This window comes from Pseudorca crassidens, chromosome 19 (genome assembly GCF_039906515.1).
Source record: "Pseudorca crassidens isolate mPseCra1 chromosome 19, mPseCra1.hap1, whole genome shotgun sequence".
Lineage (NCBI taxonomy): Eukaryota > Metazoa > Chordata > Mammalia > Artiodactyla > Delphinidae > Pseudorca > Pseudorca crassidens.
The window spans coordinates 53,052,030-53,070,035 of NC_090314.1; the positions used below are offsets into that span (position 1 = coordinate 53,052,030).

An 18,006-nucleotide genomic window follows, 5' to 3' on the forward strand; every position below is an offset into this window, starting at 1 on the left:
GGTCTGTGGAGGAAGCCCTGCCCCTCCCAGGGCCCGCTGGGCCGATGCCCGAAGACATCAGGGTCAGAGCACTCGGGCAAGTTGATGAGACGTGGGGCCTCGTGGTAGCACCTGTTCCCATTGAGAGGGGACAGTGGGGCTGGGGTCTCCTGTGACTGCAGCCTGGAGGCTTGGGGCTGGGCACAGAGCGGGTGCTGGGACCCAGGACTACAGCCTCTAGAGGCTTGGCTGTGGTGGTCCCCTGTCCCCGGCCTTGACTAGCCTCTGCTTCCCCCTCCTGCTTCCTCCCAGCCTCCCAGGCCTGCCTGGCCCCCCTCTGCTCCTGATAAACCCTCAGGGCCTGGATCCAGGGCCCAGTCCCCCTTCCTGAGCTCTCCAGGGGTCTCCCCTGAGCCATTAACTGTACCCGTCACGGACACTCCATTCCCCCACTCGCCTCTCCCTCTGGCTGACCTTCCCCTGCCTGCCCACCAGCCCACACTGACTGGGGTCCCTCCCCTAGACGGCTTTGGCCAGGGCCACTGTGACGTCTCTGTCGCCAAATCTGCTGTCCCTCATGCCCCCAGTTTCGTGGGACAGCCTGGGGTTCCCGGGAGCTGGGTGAAGCTGCCGCCCACTGGAAAGATCCCAGCTGCCTTCTCACAGCCCCGCATGCACTGGCTGCCTGGCCTGCTGGCTGGGGTGTCCCTAGACTCACCCCTCTCTCTGCCTCACACCCTAGCACACTCCCTCCCTCTGGCCTCCACAGGTGCCTGGCAGGACTGGGAGCTTCTCCAGGGCATCTCCTGCACCTGGCAGTGTCTGCGCTTCAGCCCGGCACGGGAGTGAACGAGTGAACAAATGGACTGGGTTTGTGGGAGGCCAGTCTGGCGTTTATTTGTCCAAGCACCTGGGCGTGGGCTCGGACCCGGCCAGGGGGCACACGCTGCCCATTTACTGAAGGAAGGCGCCGTCTTCTGGCTGCTGGTGTGATGACAGGAGCTGCCCTTGGCACCCAAGTCTTCGAGACCCTTTGGAGCCGTGCGTTGGCCAGCCGTGCCTGCCCTCTGATGGCTGTCACCCCCACAGGTCCCTGGGCGTGACCATCTGGGAGCTCTTCGAGCTGGGAGCGCAGCCCTATCCGCACCACTCCGACCGGCAGGTGCTGGCCTATGCGGTCCGGGAGCAGCAGCTCAAGCTGCCCAAGCCCCAGCTGCAGCTGACCCTCTCTGACCGCTGGTGAGGACCCTGTGAGGCCAGGAGGGGCTGGGGGTGTCCCCAGCAGGAAGGACAACACAAAGGGGGGTGCTTCGAGTCCCCAGAGCGTAAGTGGCTCCCCCCGGCCAGCAGTGACCTCTGGGCCCCACCCTGTGCCTACACTGGAATGGCCGCTTTATCCAAAACACAAACTTGCCTGCAGCCCTGGCAGGGATGAGCTGAGGGAACAGTGCCCTAGTCCACTGCTGTCTCCCACACCACCGCGCCCACTTCAGGAGATGCCTGTAACTGCCCTCGGGATTCTGAGTGTGAGAAGGGGCGGAACTCAGACCCTCATGCTGAGGGCGGACTGGCTCACTCCCTGGGGGTTGGGGTCCTGGCCAGGCACTACCACCCGTGGGGGGGCAGGGACTGAGCCCTAGGGCATCCCTTCCCGCAGGTATGAGGTGATGCAGTTCTGCTGGCTTCAGCCTGAGCAGCGGCCGACGGCCGAGGAGGTGCACCTGCTGCTGTCCTACCTGTGTGCCAAGGGTGCCACCGAGGCAGAGGAGGAGTTTGAGCGGCGCTGGCGCTCACTGCGGCCTGTGGGGGGCAGCGTGGGCCCCGGGCTGGGGGCGGCAGGCATGGCACTGGGGGGCATGGGCGAGCTTGCGGCCACCTCATCCTTCCCACTGCTGGAGCAGTTTGCTGGCGACAGCTTCCACACGGATGGTGATGACGTGCTGACGGTGACTGAGACGAGCCGTGGCCTCAACTTCGAGTACAAGTGGGAAGCCGGCCGCGGCTCCGATGCCTTCCCGCCACCTGAGGGCGCACTGAGCCCGGGCCGAGACGCGCGTCTGCAGGAGCTCTGCGTCCCTGACGGTGCTCCCCCAGGCGTGGTGCCGGTGCTCAGTGCTCACAGCCCCTCGGTGGGCAGCGAGTACTTCATCCGCCTGGAAGACCCCGCGCCTGCCGCAGGCCACGACCCCGACTGTGCCGGCTGTGCCCCCAGCACCCTCGCTGCCACCCTGCGCCCCGACGGCAGTGACCATGATGACGACTCTGACGGCAGCACGGCCGCCTCGCTGGTCATGGAGCCACTGCTGGGCCACGCGCCGCCCACTGATGGCCCCTGGGGCCACTGCGACTACCACCTATGCAGGAGCCATGCCCGTGACCTGCCTTGCACCTCACGCTCACCCCCCCCGGAGACCCCGATGCTGGCGGAGCCCAGAGCAGAGGATATTGACTGGGGCATGGGGGCATTCTGCCCGCCCTTCTTTGAGGACCCGCTGGGCACATCCCCCTCCGCGAGCTCCAGGGCCCAACCATCCCCAGGTGGGGAAGAGCTGGGAGAGGCTGGGATGCCCAGGACTGCCCAGCACAGACACTGGAGCTCCAATGTATCTGCAAACAACAACAGCAGCAACCGAGCACCAGAATTCTGGGTCCCGGGCCTCTCAGGTTACACGGACTGCTGCCCTGGTGTGAAGCAGGCCCTACAGACCGTCCCTGAGCTGGGCCATCCTCTGATCCCAGAGGACCTCAGAGAGCCTCTCCTTGGGCCAAAGGGGGCCTCCTCTGGTAAGGAGATGGGCCGCTGCCTTGGCCTCCCCCATCTGTATCCTGCTGAGGGCCTGACACCTGCCCCGTGCCTGGTCACATCCCCGTGGACAGAGGCAGCCAGAAGTGGTGGTGACAGCCCCCAGGCAGAGCCCAGGCTTGCAGAGGAGGCCGAGGGCTCTGCTGGACTCCAGCTGCCCCTTCCCTCCATCCCATCCCCATCCCAAGAGGGAGCCCTGCTTCCTGCCGAGGAGGCCAGCACCCCGCCCACCCTGCCTGCTTCACCCACGCCCACTGGCAGCCCACAGCCTGCCACTGAGCCAGTCCAGGCCCTGGACAGCGACAGTGGCAGCAGCTCCCCTGAGCTGGAGGCACCAGGCAGTGAAGACGAAGACACGACTGAGGCCACTTCTGGTGTCTTCACTGACTTGTCCAGCGACGGCCCGCAGGCTGAGAAACCAGATGTGACACCAGCCTTCCGCTCCCTACAGAAGCAGGTGGGGACCCCCGACTCCTTGGACTCCCTGGACATCCCATCCTCAGCCAGTGATGGCGGCTCTGAGGTCTTCAGCCCATTAGCTGTTGGCCCCCCTGGCGGGCAGCCCCGAGCCCTGGACAGCGGCTATGACACAGAGAACTATGAGTCCCCTGAGTTTGTACTCAAGGAGGCCCATGAGCCCTGTGAGCCTGAGGCCTTGGAGGAGCTGGCCTCAGAGGGTGAGAGCCCCGGGCCAGAGACTCGTCTCTCCGCCTCAATGGGTGGCCTCAGCGAGAAGAATCCTTACCGCGACTCTGCCTACTTCTCAGACCTGGACACGGAGCCAGAGCCCCCCTTGGGCCCCAAGGAGAAGCAAGGAGGTGTCCCAGTCCCCGGGCCAGAGCCCGATCTGGAGAGCCTGAAGAGCCCCAGGCTGCCGTCTGCACTGCCCTCCCCTGAGTTGGGGATGCTTGGGGAGGCACAGGGCTCTGGCCCCAGGGAGGTGCCGCCACTGCCACTGCTTGAGGACTCTTCCCCAGAGCCAAGCGCCTGCCCCAGGGGCCCCAGGCTGGAGCCTCCCTGGCCCCAAGACCCAGCCCAGGTGCCACCCATGCCCAGCCCCGGGCACTCTAAGATTTTCCTGCTGACTCCGGTCCGGCCCAGCTCAGAAGGCCACCGCCCCGAGCTCCAGGAGACCCTGGGACTGCTGTCAGGGTCGGGCCTGCAGGAACGGACAGGGGGTCCAGGTGCCCCCAGAACCCCACTCTGCCTGGCCCTGCCGGCAGTCCCCGCGGCTCCAGAGGGGCGGCCGGAGGAGGAAGAGGACGACAGCGAAGACAGTGACGAGTCGGACGAGGAGCTCCGCTGCTACAGCATCCAGGAGCCGAGCGAGGAGAGCGAGGAGGAGGCGCCGCCTGTGCCAGTGGTGGTGGCGGAGAGCCAGAGTGCGCGCAACCTGCGCAGCCTGCTTAAGATGCCCAGCCTCCTGTCTGAGGCCTTCTGCGAGGACCTGGAGCGCAAGAAGAAAGCCGTGTCCTTCTTCGACGACGTCACCGTCTACCTCTTCGACCAGGTGGGCAGCCGCCCTGGGTGGGCTCTGCGTGGCGGAGTGGGGGTCTGCGGCGGGACGGGAAGCCATGGGAGACTCGTGCTGTTCTGATCCTCCAGGAAAGCCCCACCCGGGAGCTCGGGGAGCCCTTCCCTGGCGCCAAGGAGTCGTCCCCCACGTTCCCGGTGGGCAGCCCGGGCTCCCCCAGCACCCCCGGCCGGCCTCGGCGGGCTGACCGCTCCCCCGACGGCCCCGCGGCCGAAGAGGGTGAGCTGGAGGCGGGGTGACGCGGCGGCGAGGGTGGGGCAACGGGGGTGGGTGGGGCCCTCATGGAGGCGGGGCAACATGGCGGGGTGGGGGTGGGCCTGTGACTTAGCTGGTGGGCGGGGCCTGGACGTGACTTTTTGCTCCGGGCGGTGTCTCCCCCATCCGGTCCACAACTGACGGCGGCGGGCATCTCGCAGGCGGAGGGTTCGAGTGGGACGATGGCCTCCCGCCGACGCCGGCCCAGGAGCCTGCCCCGTGCGTCCCCGCTGCGCCCGCCAAGCCCAGCCCCTTCTCTCGCTTCACTGTCTCACCAGCGCCTGCGTCCCGCTTCTCCATCACACACGTCACCGACTCGGACTCCGGGTCCGTGGGAGGTGAGGCTGCGGTGGGGCTGGCGGGAGGGGATACTGAGTCAGGACAGTGGTGAGGGCGGCTGGGAAGGGCACCTGCTGGGCGCGAGGCCCTACGCTCGTTATTTCGTGTTTTCTGGACAAGCTCAGTTTTCAGACGGGGGAACTGAGGCTCAGAGAGGTCAGGTCACGCCAGGCCTCTTTGTTGTGGCCACCTTGGCACGTTTCCTCACCGCCCTGAGGAGATGCAGTGCCCCAGACAAAGCTGGCTCAGCACTCTCGGGATGTAGGTTGGATGTCCACTCCCTGCCCCAGCCCCACCCCCCGCACCGCCCTGCTCTTTTCTCCCTCCTCCGAAGGCACCAGGCTGGACACTGAGTGCCCCCCACCCTGCTCTCTGACCTGCAGCAGCCTCTCCTGCCAGAACCTTCCCAGCCCCTGCTGGTCTGCCTCATCCACCAGCCCCCCATCTCAGATCTAATGGCTTGTCCAGAGATGGTGGTGGTGGCTCAGGTGCCCACGTGGGGCCCTACTCAGGGGCCTTAGCTCACTCTTCCCTCCAAGCTCTACTCCTGTCAGCCTCAGACCAGGTGGGCTCATACCTGCCCAGTTGCCACCACCCCATTCTACTAGGCTTCCCTGAAAGCTCACCTCCACTAAGATGCCCCTACTTATCTTGTCCCCCTGGCAGACCCAGCCCCTCCCTTGCGGCCCTTGGCATGTGGCTGCAGCCTCTAGGGAAGGATGTGCTGGTCTGTTTGTGTCACACAGTGTGCCCTTAATGGATATCTGAACAAGCAAGCAGGTCACCAGGAGGCGAGTGTGTGACCCTGGCCAGCCCAGTCCTGCTCGGGTCTCAGTTTTCCCACCTGTAAAAAGAGGACTCAGAGGGCTGACGTTGAGCTTTGTTGGGCCCGATCCCTGGTGATGTGGCGGGAAGGATAATGGTCTGGCTCCTACCTAGATAGGCAGGCAGGCCTGCTGCAGCCCCAGCTGCTCAGTGGCCCGTAAGCCAGGGATTGAGGCCAGGTGAAAGCCCTGGGCGAGGGGACTCTGGCTGTCCTTGGAGGGGAGGGTGCTCTCAGGAGTCCCTGTGGCCCCAGTGTCTCCCTAAACATGTTTGCCAGGTCCTACAGCAGGTGCTGGGGGCAGCTGTAAAGAGGCCTGAGCCCCAGGCAGCCCCTGCTTGGATCCCCTGCCGGTTCTCTCCCCGGCAGCAGCGAGGATGGTGACCAAGAGTGGTGGGGACTTTCATCTTGGCAGTGGTCAGCAGCAGCTTCCAAGCGCTTCGGTGCCCCATGCAGCACCCTGGAGGAGCAGGGCAGGCGCTGGACATAAGAGCATCTGTGCACACCAGCCCTGTGCTGCCCTGGGGGCAGGATTTGTCCTGGACAGACACTTGGGTTTGCTGCTAGGCCCTAGGGATGCCCTACAGCCGCCCCTCACCCTGAAGCTGCCCCCTCCCCCCCGGCCCCCTGCTGTCAAGACTGCTTGGCCTCTGAGGCCAGGGGCCCTCGCACGCCCTGCCTGCAGGTTCCTGTGGTGTATTACAGGCTGCTGTGTCCTCACCCCAGGTGAGAGGGCAGGTACAGGCCTGCTAGGACGGCCTCTCCCTGCCCCCTTTGCCCCTTCTGCCGGTTCAGGGTTTGCTCAGTGCAAGAAGAGGACACCGGGCTCGTGTGTCCCCGCTCCAAGTCTGTGGCTGTTTCCCCTTCACTGAATCAGTTAGACCGTAAGCTCTCCCTTCCCACAGGGTATGGGCCAGCTCCTGCCTGGGTCCCACTGGAGCCCTGCAAGGGGACTGAGGTGGGCAGCCCGAAAGATGGGGGGCTTTCAGGTCGCAGTCCTGCTGCTTCAGCCCCTGTCTAGAGGTGTCTGTGGCTCCCCTCTGCAAGGTAGAGCCCAGCCCGGCCCAGCTGCCAAAGGAAAGTGGCGGCTGCCCCCCACGGTCAGTGTCAGGGGGTTCCTACTGCAGGGATGGAGACAGTGGGAAGGGGTGGAGCTGGGAGGGAGGGTGGGGCAGGGCAGCACAGGGGGTATTTTTGTAACGCTGTTGTCAGAACAGATGGAAGAGGGATGCTTTTAAGTTATTGTTGCCAAAGAGACATAAAATTTATTGTTGCTTTTGGGGTGGGGGTGTGGGTGGGGACTTGTTTTGAATTTGTTTTTTGTTTATTTGAGGCTTATGATGCTGGTACAATGATCGTCTTGTTCCTTTCTTGTCTGTTTTTTAAGAGAAATCAAAACTAAGGAAAAAAGCCTTCATGCTAAGCGTGTTTTCTTTTGGAGTCTGCAGATAAAGCCTTGGGCAGGAGGGGGCATGGGCTGTGCTGGGGTGGGGTCCCTATAGTCCCTTCTGACCACTGGGGGAATGCAGGAGGGAGACCACCCCTTCCTCTAGCTGTCCTTGGCACACCTTGGTGGAGGGACACAGTGACCTTGGGCCCCTAGGGTGCCCAGGTTGGGGTGTCTTCCCAGAACAGGGCCAGCGGACTGACGCCTGCAGCCCTCACTTCCTGCCTGGAAGCTGGCCCTACCTAGGTAAGGGTGAGAGGGAACCTCTCCAGGAAGCTCTTCCTCCTGCCTCTCCAGGGGTGGCCCCTGTCCCTCAGCACGGGGAGGCCGGGTGAGGGGGCGGTGAGCTGGGAGCAAGGTGGGTTGTGAGGAGGTGGGGCTTCTGTGCCCCTCCACCGCAAACATCTGCCCTGTGACCCTGCCTCGCCTCACCTGGCCTGCCTCCAGCTTCTGCAAGGTGAGAGCCTCTGGGGCCCCACCCCCTGTGCTTCGTGTTCTGGGCTGTGCGCAGAGCCCCTCCTGGGAGGGTCTGGGAGGAGCAAGCGAACGCTGCCCGGAACTGAACGTCTCCTGAGGTAAGGACTGCTGTCACCAACGTGGTTATTAGCACGGCTGTATTTCAGCCTTAAATGTCAAACAGCATGGATCCGATAGCTTCTAAAATCTTATATTTCAGCTGAAATATGGAAACAGCCAGAGCATTGAGGGGGCCCACCCAGGAATCCTGGGGTAGGCCCCCTCAATGGCACACAGCCTGGGGAACCAGGCCACAGCACCGACCACCCTGGGGACAGGGAGGAGAGCTGGGGGCCCTGCAGCCAGTTCTGGATGGGAGTTAGTTAGGGTGTGGGCAGGGAGAAACTGGGACAGAGAGGCCCACAAAACTGCCAGTGGCAGGGGGGAGACCCAGCAAAGCCCCAATCAGGGGTCTGCCAGGAAGTTGTGCTCATACTAAATCCAAGGAAGGGAGGCCGGCCCTCGCTCTCCCCTCCCCTCCCCTCCCTCCCCTTGGCCCTGCATTGCTGCCGCAGGCACGTACTACAGGTGGGCGGCCTCATTACTGACCAGACAGGGGCTCCCCTTACAGCTACAAGCTGATGCGACGGCCCTCCCTGCACCTTGGGGGCTCCCTGGCCCACACGACAGATGGGCCTGATTCAAAAGGTTGGCCGCCCAGCCCAGGCAGCAGGTCCCTGCTCCCCTCACTCTCCTTGGCCACGGCCATGCCACCTCCTGACCCTGTAGGAACAGCCGGGGTCCAGCCCAGGCCAGATTGAGGTGGGGGCAGAAGGGCTTGGAAGGAGACAATTCTCTAAATGGGGAGCAAGCAGATTGTAACAAAACAGGTTACAGGTCAGGGTGTGGGAGGAGGAGCCCCACAGGCAGTGGGTGCAGATGTGGCCGTCAGCTGAGGAGTGGGGCAGACCTGTCATTGGTCACCGTCGGCTTCAGCTGGACGCTGGCGAAGGGATTCCTGAGAAGAGGAGAGAAGAGTGGTTTGAGTGGTTTTCGGGAGGGGTGCTGAGTGCCGCCCTGTGGCTACAGACGGCACCCACCTGGACCCCGATGGCCCAGCCTCTGAGCTCAGGGCCCGGGGGTGGCAGAGGCCACGGGGGAGAGCCAGAAAGGGGCGCTGTCCGCAAGGCCAGCTAAGCCCCAGCGCGCCACCCTCTGCTCACCCCCCCCCCAGGTGCCCCACCTCAAACCGTCAACCCTCCCACAGGCAGGGTGGGTGGGCATGGGGGGGCCCCACCACATCAGCCCTGGTCCTTTCTCTGCAACCTGAGGCAGCCCCACATGAGCCGCACCCGAGCTCGGTGCACCGCCCCCTAAGGCCAAGCGCCCCCGCCACCTGCCCGGGAGCAGCAGCTGAGCCCATCTGCAAGGACACAGCTGTTGACACATAGAGCCACAGCTCAGCAGAGCGCACAAGCCCAGCCCATGCATCCTGGGGGCCCAGAGAGTGGCCCGTCCCATGCCGACATGACAGACACGAGGCGCAGGCACCCCAGCGACAACGGGGCTGGTAGGAGTGGACGCCCGCAGCCCCTGCGGAGGGGCTGACCGCCTCCTCAGAGAGGAGCCGTGCCTGCCCCTGCGTGCCGAGGCTGCGGCTGACAGACAGATGCACCAGACAAGGGGCTGAGATGGAACGAGATGAGTGCAGGGTGGGGCTGGCACCTGGCCTCGTGCTCACAGAGGCCTCTCCTCCTCGGCGGGCTCCGAGGACCTGCCCAGGTGGAGACGGCACAGGAGAGCAGGCCAGGGGACGTCAGGCAGTCCCAAGGGTGACAGCACGGATGGCACGTGGGACACGGAGGGCTCGGCCTGAACGGGAGCCGTTACCTGGGGCGGGAGTGGCCTCTGACATGGCTGGGCGTCCACAGGAGCTGGGTGGGCGCTCTGTCCAGGTGCCCCGGAAGATAGAACGTGGGGTGGGCAACCCTGTGTTTGCCTGAGGACCTGGCATTTTCTAAAACACTGAGGCACTTTGAACAACTGAGTCCAAAGGATGAACTAGTGAGAGGAGACTGATCTGCATCTCCAAGATGCTGCCTGACAGTTGGCAGCACCCGCAGCCGTTCCACCCCTGCCTCGGAACATCTGCACCTGATGAAAGGCCCTTCCAGCCGGCGGGGCCTCAGTCTCCCTCATTCAGGTCCTCTCTGGCCTCCCAGGCTTGGGTCTGAGCAGATGTGCTTCAGCCCCACTGGCCCCAGGCAGGGGCAGCCTGGAGGTTCTGAAACCGAGGTTCTGCTGTGACCAGCGTCATCTGCCCTGGGACGGAGGATGCAGGGCAGCCACGGGGGCGGCCGCCTTGACTGGACTCTTGTCCTAGAGGAGGGCTCCATGCCCTTGGCAGTCTGCAGCCAGGGTCATGGCGGGGGGTCTTGTGGGGCTGGAAACGGGGCAGGTTTGTTCATCCAGAGTCGGGGACCCAGCAGGGGAAGGGACCCAGAGAAGGGAGGATGGCACCTGTGCTGACCAGAGCCAGGGGCAAAAGGGAGTTCCAGCCGGGTGTGTCCTGACGCACCTACATTCTCATCAGAAAGGGTCAGTGACCAGCCACGTGTAAATCAACGAAGTTACAACACACCCTCAAACCATATACAAAAATAAACTCAAAATGGCTTATAGACTTAAATATAAGACATGACACCATAAAACTCCTAGAAGAAAACATAGGCAAAACATTCTCTGACGTAAATCGTACCAGTGTTTTCTTAGGTCAGTCTCCCAAGGCAATAAAAACAAAAGCAAAAATAAACAAATGGGACCTAATCAAACTTACAAGCTTTTGCACAGCAAAGGAAACCGTAAACAAACAAAAAGACGGCCTACAGATTGGGAGGAAATATTTGCAAATGAAGCAACTGACAAGGACTTAATTTCCAAAATATACAAAACAGCTCATACCTCTCAACAACAAAAAACCAAACAACCCAATCGAAAAATGGGCAGAAGACCTAACTAGACATTTGTCCAAAGAAGACATACAGATGGCCAACATGCATATGAAAAGATGCTCAACATTGCTAATTATTAGAGAAATGCAAATCAAGACTACAATGAGGTACCACCTCACACTGGTCAGAATGGCCATCATTAAGAAGTCTACAAATTACAAATGCTGGAGAGGGTGTGGAGAAAAGGGAACCTCCCTACACTGTTGGTGGGAGATTGGTGCAGGCACTATGGAAAAGAGTCTGGAGGTTCCCCCCAAAACTAGAGTTGCCATGTGATCCAGATGAAACTAATTCAAAAAGATCCATGCACCCCTATGTTCACAGCAGCACTATTCACACTAGCCAAGACATGGAAACAACCTAAATGTCCACTGACAGATAAATGAATAAAGATGTGGTATATACACAATGGAATATTAGCCATAAAAAAGCATGAAATAATGCCATTTGCAGCAACATGAATAGACCTAGAGATTCTCATACTAAGTGAAGAATGACTAATAGCACATGATATCACATATATAAAATCTAAAAAAATTATACAAATGAACTTATCTACAAAACAGACTCACAGACATAGAAAACAGACTTGTGGTTGCCAAGGAGGAAGAGGGGTGGGGAGGGGTGGATTGGGAGTTTGGGATTAGCAAATGAAAACTATTATATATAGAATGGGTAAACAAGGTCCTACCGTATAGCACAGGAAATTACATTCAGTGTATCCTGTGATAAACCATAATGGAAAAGAATATAAAAAAGAATATATATGGGTATAACTGAATCACTTTGCTATATGGCAGAAATTAACACAACATTGTAAATCAACTATACTTCAATTAAAAAAAAAGGGTCAGTGGCAAACCCACACTACCACCTGAACCAGGAAGACCTCCCTGAAGAGGGTGTCTGGCCTCTGACCCACACCGTCCCCCAAAACAGTGTGACCATGGAAGAAGCATGTGCTGTCCACACTGCAGGTTCTGAGGAAGGAGGTGGCAGCTGTAATCACTCCAGACCTCTGGAGCGACTCCCTCCTGCAGCCCCAGCCAGAGACCCCTGGGTGGGACACTCCCACCCTTCAGCATCAGAGGAAGTGTGAGGCCCCCTTGGGTGCTCACCACCTTCTGGGATGTTCTGTGAAAGAACAGGCTTAAGAGCTACCCCCGGGGAGGGCACCTGAGTGACCCCAGGTGAGGGACTTGGGTCAACACTGGGATGACAAAACATGACAAGATTTGGACCTGAGGCACTGCTGATCCTGCTGTCCTGCAGACGTCCGTCACTGCCCCGGGGTGGACGCCGGGGCCAATCAACAGACGACCACCCAGACACAGAACAAGCTCTTCTTGACCCAAATGGGAGACGCTGGAGTATGCGAGAGCCAGTGCTGTCAGGATGCCAGGGCCCCTCCCCAGGCAGGGCCACCAGGCACTCAGGTGCCCGACTGGTGGCTGGGCTCTGTCCCCCTCCTGAGCAGGGACACAGGGACAGCCGGTAGCTTTTATACGGAATGGATTTGTATCCTCCGGGGGGCAGGCCTGAAGTCCCGGGCATGGTGAAGGGAGGCATGAGCCAGGTCCCCCGCCAGGAATGGCTGTCCCCACCACCCAGTCCTCTGCAGACCCCCACAGCCTGACGAGGTGGGACCCCTGCAGCCAAGCAGCATTCGGGTCCAGGCTCATGAAACATTCGTCACTGAGGATTTGGTGGAATCACCTTCGGTTATCTTCTGAATCCACTTCTTGAATAAGAAAGGGGGTGGTTCTGAGAACAGCCCGGTCAGCACAAAGCGTGGCTTGTGTCCTGTGGTGACTCCGGGGCAGAGAAGGAGCGAAGAGCAGTCACAGCATAGATTTCAACTTCCTCCACGTTTTCCTCTTAAAACGTGGCGCAACTTCAGAACGTCGGCCCTTCTGGACTTGAGTCGTTCTCCTCCCCGGCCCTCCTCCCAGGGCTGTGAGCTCTGGCAAAGTTGAGCAACGTCCCTCAACCAACCAGAGGTGGCTTGTGACACCCCCGCACCTGGTAGGATCATCAGGACAGGCAGACCCTGCGGCCGCCGTGCTGTGAGCTCCCAGAGATGAGTGCACCCCCGCCCGCCGTGCCCCTGGGGCTCTGCCCTCCATCCAGGGGTGGGGTTCTAGGCAGAGGCCATACGAGCCTCCCTGAGCCTTCACCCCCTTCCAGTACCTCCAGTGGGTGAGATCAGCTGGGCTCCACCAGCTCAGAGGGACCACGAGGGCAGCAGAGGTGGGGGCGGGAGATGCAGGTGTCTCAAAGCATCTCGGAAGAAGAGGGATAGATGCAGGGGAGGAGAGTGGCCCAGGTCACCCACTGCTGAGCCAGGGTCAAAGTCATTTCTCCCATCCCCCAATTTCAGGAGCACTTGTCTCTAGAGTTTTCCAGAACTCACACTGCAACTCATCAAGAGAAAGGCAGGAAAAAACAAACAAACATATATATAGATAAAAAACCCTGGCAGTCCAGTGGTTAGGGCTCTGCGCTTCCACTGCTGGGGGCCCGGGTTTGATCCCTGGTCAGGGAACTAAGATCCCACAAGCCACGCAGTGTGGCCTAAACAAACAAACACACACACCAAAAAAAAACCCAAGAAAGGCAGTGAAGGAGGGAGAGGGAGAGTCCAGGACCTGCTGCCCACAGGGAGGGAGGATGGCATCTCCATGACACCCAAGGAGGTGAAGTGATGACCATCTTTGTAAAGGGCCCACGTGCCAGCTTCGCGCAGCAGACTTCTCAGTGACAGGGCTGGGGTGGGGCAGAGGGGCAGCAGTGCTGCCCAGACCCAGGCACAGGAGCCCAGAGCAGTGGGCTCCCCCTGCACGCCCCACCCCAGCTGTTGGCGCTTGCTTTCCAAGGGCACAGGGGAAGGGACCATCACCAGTTGGGAGCTGGAGGAGGCCCCTGGGGCCTGCTCTGGAAGCCTGGAGTAGCCCCCTGGAGCCATGTCGGGGCAGACAGCAGCTGAGCCTGCGCAGAACGGGGCCACTGCATTTGCTCATCCCCTGCGGGGAAGATGCATGCTGCTGCTCCCGCGTGCCTGTGGTTCTCACCTGGGCACAGGCCATGGCGCTATCCCCACACCCATCCTGGTCTCCCCAGCCCTCGAGGGGCTGCGATACTCACCAACCCAGGAGCCAGCCAGGCCGGGCTCAGACCCACGCTCAGGGACCGGTCTGAGGGGCACTCAGCCGAAGGAGCCCAAAGCCAGCCTCGCAGCTGATCACCAGGCTTCACCCCGATTATGGCCAAAGCACCCAGCAGAAGCAACAGGGAACCCAGACAGAGGGCCAGGACAGACCCGCAAGCTTCCAGAGGGAGGAAATCCGAGAGCCCAAGGAGAGGTCCAGGGAGGCAAAGACCCAGAGCCGAGAGCAGACGCAGGCTCAGCAGACCCTTGGACCCCAGCATAAGAAAACCAGGGCAACTTACTAACTCTAGTCAGGGGCCGCTCAAAATCTGGCCACTTCCACATCGGCACTGCAAGGAAACACAGGGCTCAGTTGATGCATGTGGAGCAGGTGGGAGTGAGGTCTGAGGACTCCGAGGGGACATAAGCCGGATGGAGGATGGGGGGACGCCTGGCAGCTAGCATATGCTGCCGGGAGCATGTACCACCAGCCACAGGGCAGAGCTGGCTCTCCAGCCCGCGGGAGGGGTCTGCAGGGAGGCAGCTCCAAGGAGCAGCTCAAGCAGGGCGTCCCTGGATCAGGCCCACGTGGCTCTCCCCCAGGGTGCGGGCCTCCCCAGGCGCCCCCAGGGAGAGCAGTGTGGCCTGGCACGCTCTGCACCTTGGTCACTCTGTCGGCGAGGAGGCCAGGCTTTGCACGTGGCCCGGACACACGCAGAGGGGCTGGAAGGAGGCGCCACACCCAACTCGATGCAATAAATAAAACTTTTATTCAAACAACTGCAGTACAGGGCACAATTCAGATTAAAAAAAAAAAAAAAGACGAAAGGAAACAGGAAAAATATTTTCAGCACTTTACATCTTCATACAAGTTTTGCGGTTTTGTGTCTACATTCATCCATTGAGCATGGAATCCCCTGGATTTGAGATCTTTTAGCAAAATTAGAACACCAACATAGAAGGCTCTTTTTACAAAGGTCCATGTTCTGGCTTTGTTTTTTCCTTAATTATAAAACAGGGTCTGTCTGCGTCTTGAGCTGCTTCTCTCACAAATGCTACCAGCCATGTTCTAGTCCACGGGAGGGGGTGGGAGGGTTTTGCTAAATCACATCAAAAAAAGGAGCGTCCACAGCTTCACGGGGGCTCCCGTGGCGGGAAGGACGGAGCGGCTGCGCCCTCGCTCACTTCCCAGATTCAAGGCGTGAAGAGGCAATACCAGTAGCCAGCCACTCAGTCCAGCATGTCTGTTTCTGAAGTCACCAAGACACACAGAGAGACGAGAGCGTTTAGGGAGGACTGGGCAGGGACTGCCTGCTCCCCGACGGCAGGTGCAGGGGTGTAGCGCCCAGAGCCGCCCTCACTCCTTCACAGGCTGGTTAAAGAAATGATTTCCAGAACACGTGGGGTTGGGGGTGGTCTCTGGAAGTCTTTGGAATGTCCGAGTGCGGCCGGTCCCCCTCCCCGCCAGTGCACTGTGCGGTCACGGCGCCCCGAGGCTGGCGCCGTGCTCTGGTCTGTACATCGTCCAATGGCGTCCGGGACAAGGAAGCGGTCAGGAGCCCGGCCTGGCGGGCAGGCAGGGCTGGGGGCTGCGGCCTCCCTCACAGGAGCGGCCAGCTTCCTCAGGAGGCCCCCCGGCTCAGCCCGAGCCCTTCTCTGGATGCGGCCTGGAAGGATGCCCCCGGGGCCACAAGCCTTGTGGAGCCCCCAGCACCCTCCCTCTCCTGACACAGGTGCCAGCGTGTGCTGGGGGGTCAGATGCAGAGATAACAGTACGTACACCGGAGTCCATGCATATCTGTTTTTGTTTTTCAGGAAAAAAAAGTCCTTTTCCTGTTTTTTATCTTTTTGTTTTTTTGTTTTTTAAAGATTTTTCTTTTTCTTCAAACTTTTTAGACCTGGCTCACGGTGAGCCTTCAAAGAGGGACAGCGTGTCATGAATACGGCGGATGGGGAGTAGCGGCGAGGACACCCCGCCCGCACTGCCCAGCGGCAGGTCCCAACACACGGGTGGGGGCGTGTAAACACAGGGAGCGGAGATGGGGCAGCACCATGGACCCTGGGGGATCACAGAGTCTGGGGTCACGAACCAAAAGGCGGGGGTGAGGGGGCAAGTGGGAAAGAGAAACAACCCAGGAAGAAACCAACGAGAGCCGAGGAGGAAACCGATGGAGACCAGACAGACCGGGGTGGGGGGCGGGTGGGGAGACGGCGGAAGCTCTTCTGAGCAGCAGCTGCCCGGGGTCAGCGTCCTCACACTGTGGACACCAGCGTGCCACTGCCGCTGTGAAACAAAGCACAGGACAGCTGCCGGGCCGCACACCTCCCCCGCAGCTGCCCTCCCAGCCGCGCGACTGGCCACCGGCCCTGGGGGAGTGGTGACAGGAGACCCCCAGAGCCTGGACAAGGGCTGCGGCCGGGTCAGGGGTTCAGGAGGCTGCAGCCCTGAGCCATCTGCACCGGCCTGGGCTGGTTCCGGGGAGACGAGCCCAGGGGCGGGCCCCCCTCCTGGCCGAGGTCTGGACAAGCAGGTGTGGACGCCAGGAAAGAGCAGGGCCACAAAACCACCAGGTGAGGGGGTCATGCTGCGGCTGTGGGCAGCCCGAGGGCCCCACCAGGAAAGAATGGGAGCCCCAGTAGTGGCTGCAGTGGGTCCCTGACTCCGGCCTGGGCACAGGGCCAGGCCCGGCTTGCTCCAACCCACCCACCTGCCCGCAAGGGGAGCATGAAGGCAGCTCCAGGAGGGGCTGCTTCCCCCACTCGGCGTTATCTGGGGACCCTGGGCTACTGCCAGGGGACAGGGCATCCTGCACCGAGGGCCCTGCCCTACAGAGCGGACTGGGGGAAGGCACAACGCGGTGAGGGGCAGAGAACAGGCACCCTGGGCCCCGCTCACTGACTCAGAGTGGCGACACCATGGTCTCCAGCCAGGCCCCAACAGAGCAGGCCTGGGAGGGGAGACACCCAACTCCAGCCTCCGGTGGGACAGCTCCCCAAAACCCACAGCTCCCCAAGACGAGTCTCAAAACCCCTTACCTGCTCACGGCCCGTGCTCCGTAATCATCCAAACCCTGGGGAGGAAAGGAAGAAACAGGTCAGGCTGGGGTTCAGGGGGTGAGGCCAGATCTGCAGGGCAGGGTCCCCTCCTAACCCCAGGGTGTGCAGTGCTGCCTGCAGCTGAGGACATGAAGGGGCCCCTCCCCTCCTGAGCAGTGACCTCCCCAATTCACAGAGATGTCTCCTTATCTGGCCAGCGGCCGACGGTGAGCTCACGCTCCCGGGCACACACAAGACAGATCACCTGATGACGCCCTTCCACCCATGTTCCCTATGGCTCTTAGGCCCTGCAGGTCACATGGTAGGAACACCTGGCAAGTGAGGGCTTCCTGGGGAACCCAGAGGCTGAAACCACTGACGGTGGGGCATCGGGGAAGCCAGGCTGGCGGAGGCTGGCGTGGGGAGGGCGGCTGCACCGAAGGTCACCCGCACGCCTGCCTCATGCACGCCTGTGCCGGCCCCTGAGCGCCCCACACCCAGCTGCAGCTTCCTGGCCCTGAAGCAGCTGCCGCCCCAAAGCCATTGAGGGGTACTGGGGACACCCTCCTCAGCTCTCTAAGCATCAAAACCAAAACCAGCAACCAGGAAGCGAGAGCAACAAGCAGTGGTCAGACCTCTCCAGGCCAGGCCAGCCGAGGCCTGGGTGAGGCTGCAGAGGGACTGAAGTGTCTCACTGCTCCGCAGCCTGGCCCTGTGGCCCCCCGAGGCGCCACGCCTCTCCCAAGGTGGGATCAGCCTCTCCCTCCCTGCTGCTTGCCCTGGCCACTGGTCCCAACATCACCTTCTCTGAAAGGTTCCATCCAAGGGTCCGGCCACACCACCTCGGCCTTGCCCCTCTCACCACTTAAGCTGTCTCGAATCACGTGTTCACTCTGCCTGAGCCGTCAATTCCCTGAAGACGGCTCCCTCCACCCTCGACAACTCACACAGCATATGCCAGCTGAGCCCTCCTCACAGGAAGGAGAGGTGGCCGAGGACAGGACAGGGACAGCTGGAAGGGAGAGTCGGCCACCACGCACCCAGAGCCCTTCCCTGCCTCACCCACTTCTGACATCACACTGTCAATATGGGAGCCCCAGCTGTTGGGTCAACTCTCTGGCTGCTCAAACCCTAGAGAAACCTGAGTTCTCTTCTCTTCTCTCCCCTCTGCCTGG

At 61.2% G+C, this 18,006-nt stretch overlaps 2 protein-coding genes across 17 annotated transcripts in view; one reads left to right on the forward strand and one right to left on the reverse strand.

Moving 5' to 3' along the window:
- AATK (apoptosis associated tyrosine kinase) overlaps positions 1-10,619 on the forward strand; it is a 42,699-nt gene extending 32,080 nt beyond the window's left edge. For 8 of the 11 annotated variants that reach the window (XM_067715158.1, XM_067715156.1, XM_067715153.1 and 5 more), the window contains 5 exons: positions 1,069-1,218; positions 1,637-4,292; positions 4,388-4,535; positions 4,733-4,909; positions 6,013-10,619. In XM_067715158.1, the coding sequence (XP_067571259.1) occupies positions 1,069-1,218; positions 1,637-4,292; positions 4,388-4,535; positions 4,733-4,909; positions 6,013-6,053 (3,172 nt within the window). In that variant the 3' untranslated portion in view covers positions 6,054-10,619. Of the gene's footprint in view, positions 1-1,068; positions 1,219-1,636; positions 4,293-4,387; positions 4,536-4,732 lie in introns of all 11 variants that reach the window. The other 3 variants (XM_067715154.1, XM_067715161.1, XM_067715155.1) reach the window with 2 other exon arrangements.
- The window catches only part of BAIAP2 (BAR/IMD domain containing adaptor protein 2), a 71,450-nt gene continuing 60,409 nt past the window's right edge, over positions 6,966-18,006 (reverse strand). For 2 of the 6 annotated variants that reach the window (XM_067715169.1, XM_067715165.1), the window contains exons 13-14: positions 16,832-16,866; positions 6,966-8,654 (exon numbers count right to left, since the gene is read on the reverse strand). In XM_067715169.1, coding sequence (XP_067571270.1) covers positions 8,585-8,654; positions 16,832-16,866 — 105 coding nt within the window. In that variant the 3' untranslated portion in view covers positions 6,966-8,584. Of the gene's footprint in view, positions 8,655-14,097; positions 14,146-14,546; positions 16,080-16,831; positions 16,867-18,006 lie in introns of those variants that run through there. The other 4 variants (XM_067715170.1, XM_067715166.1, XM_067715168.1 and 1 more) reach the window with 3 other exon arrangements.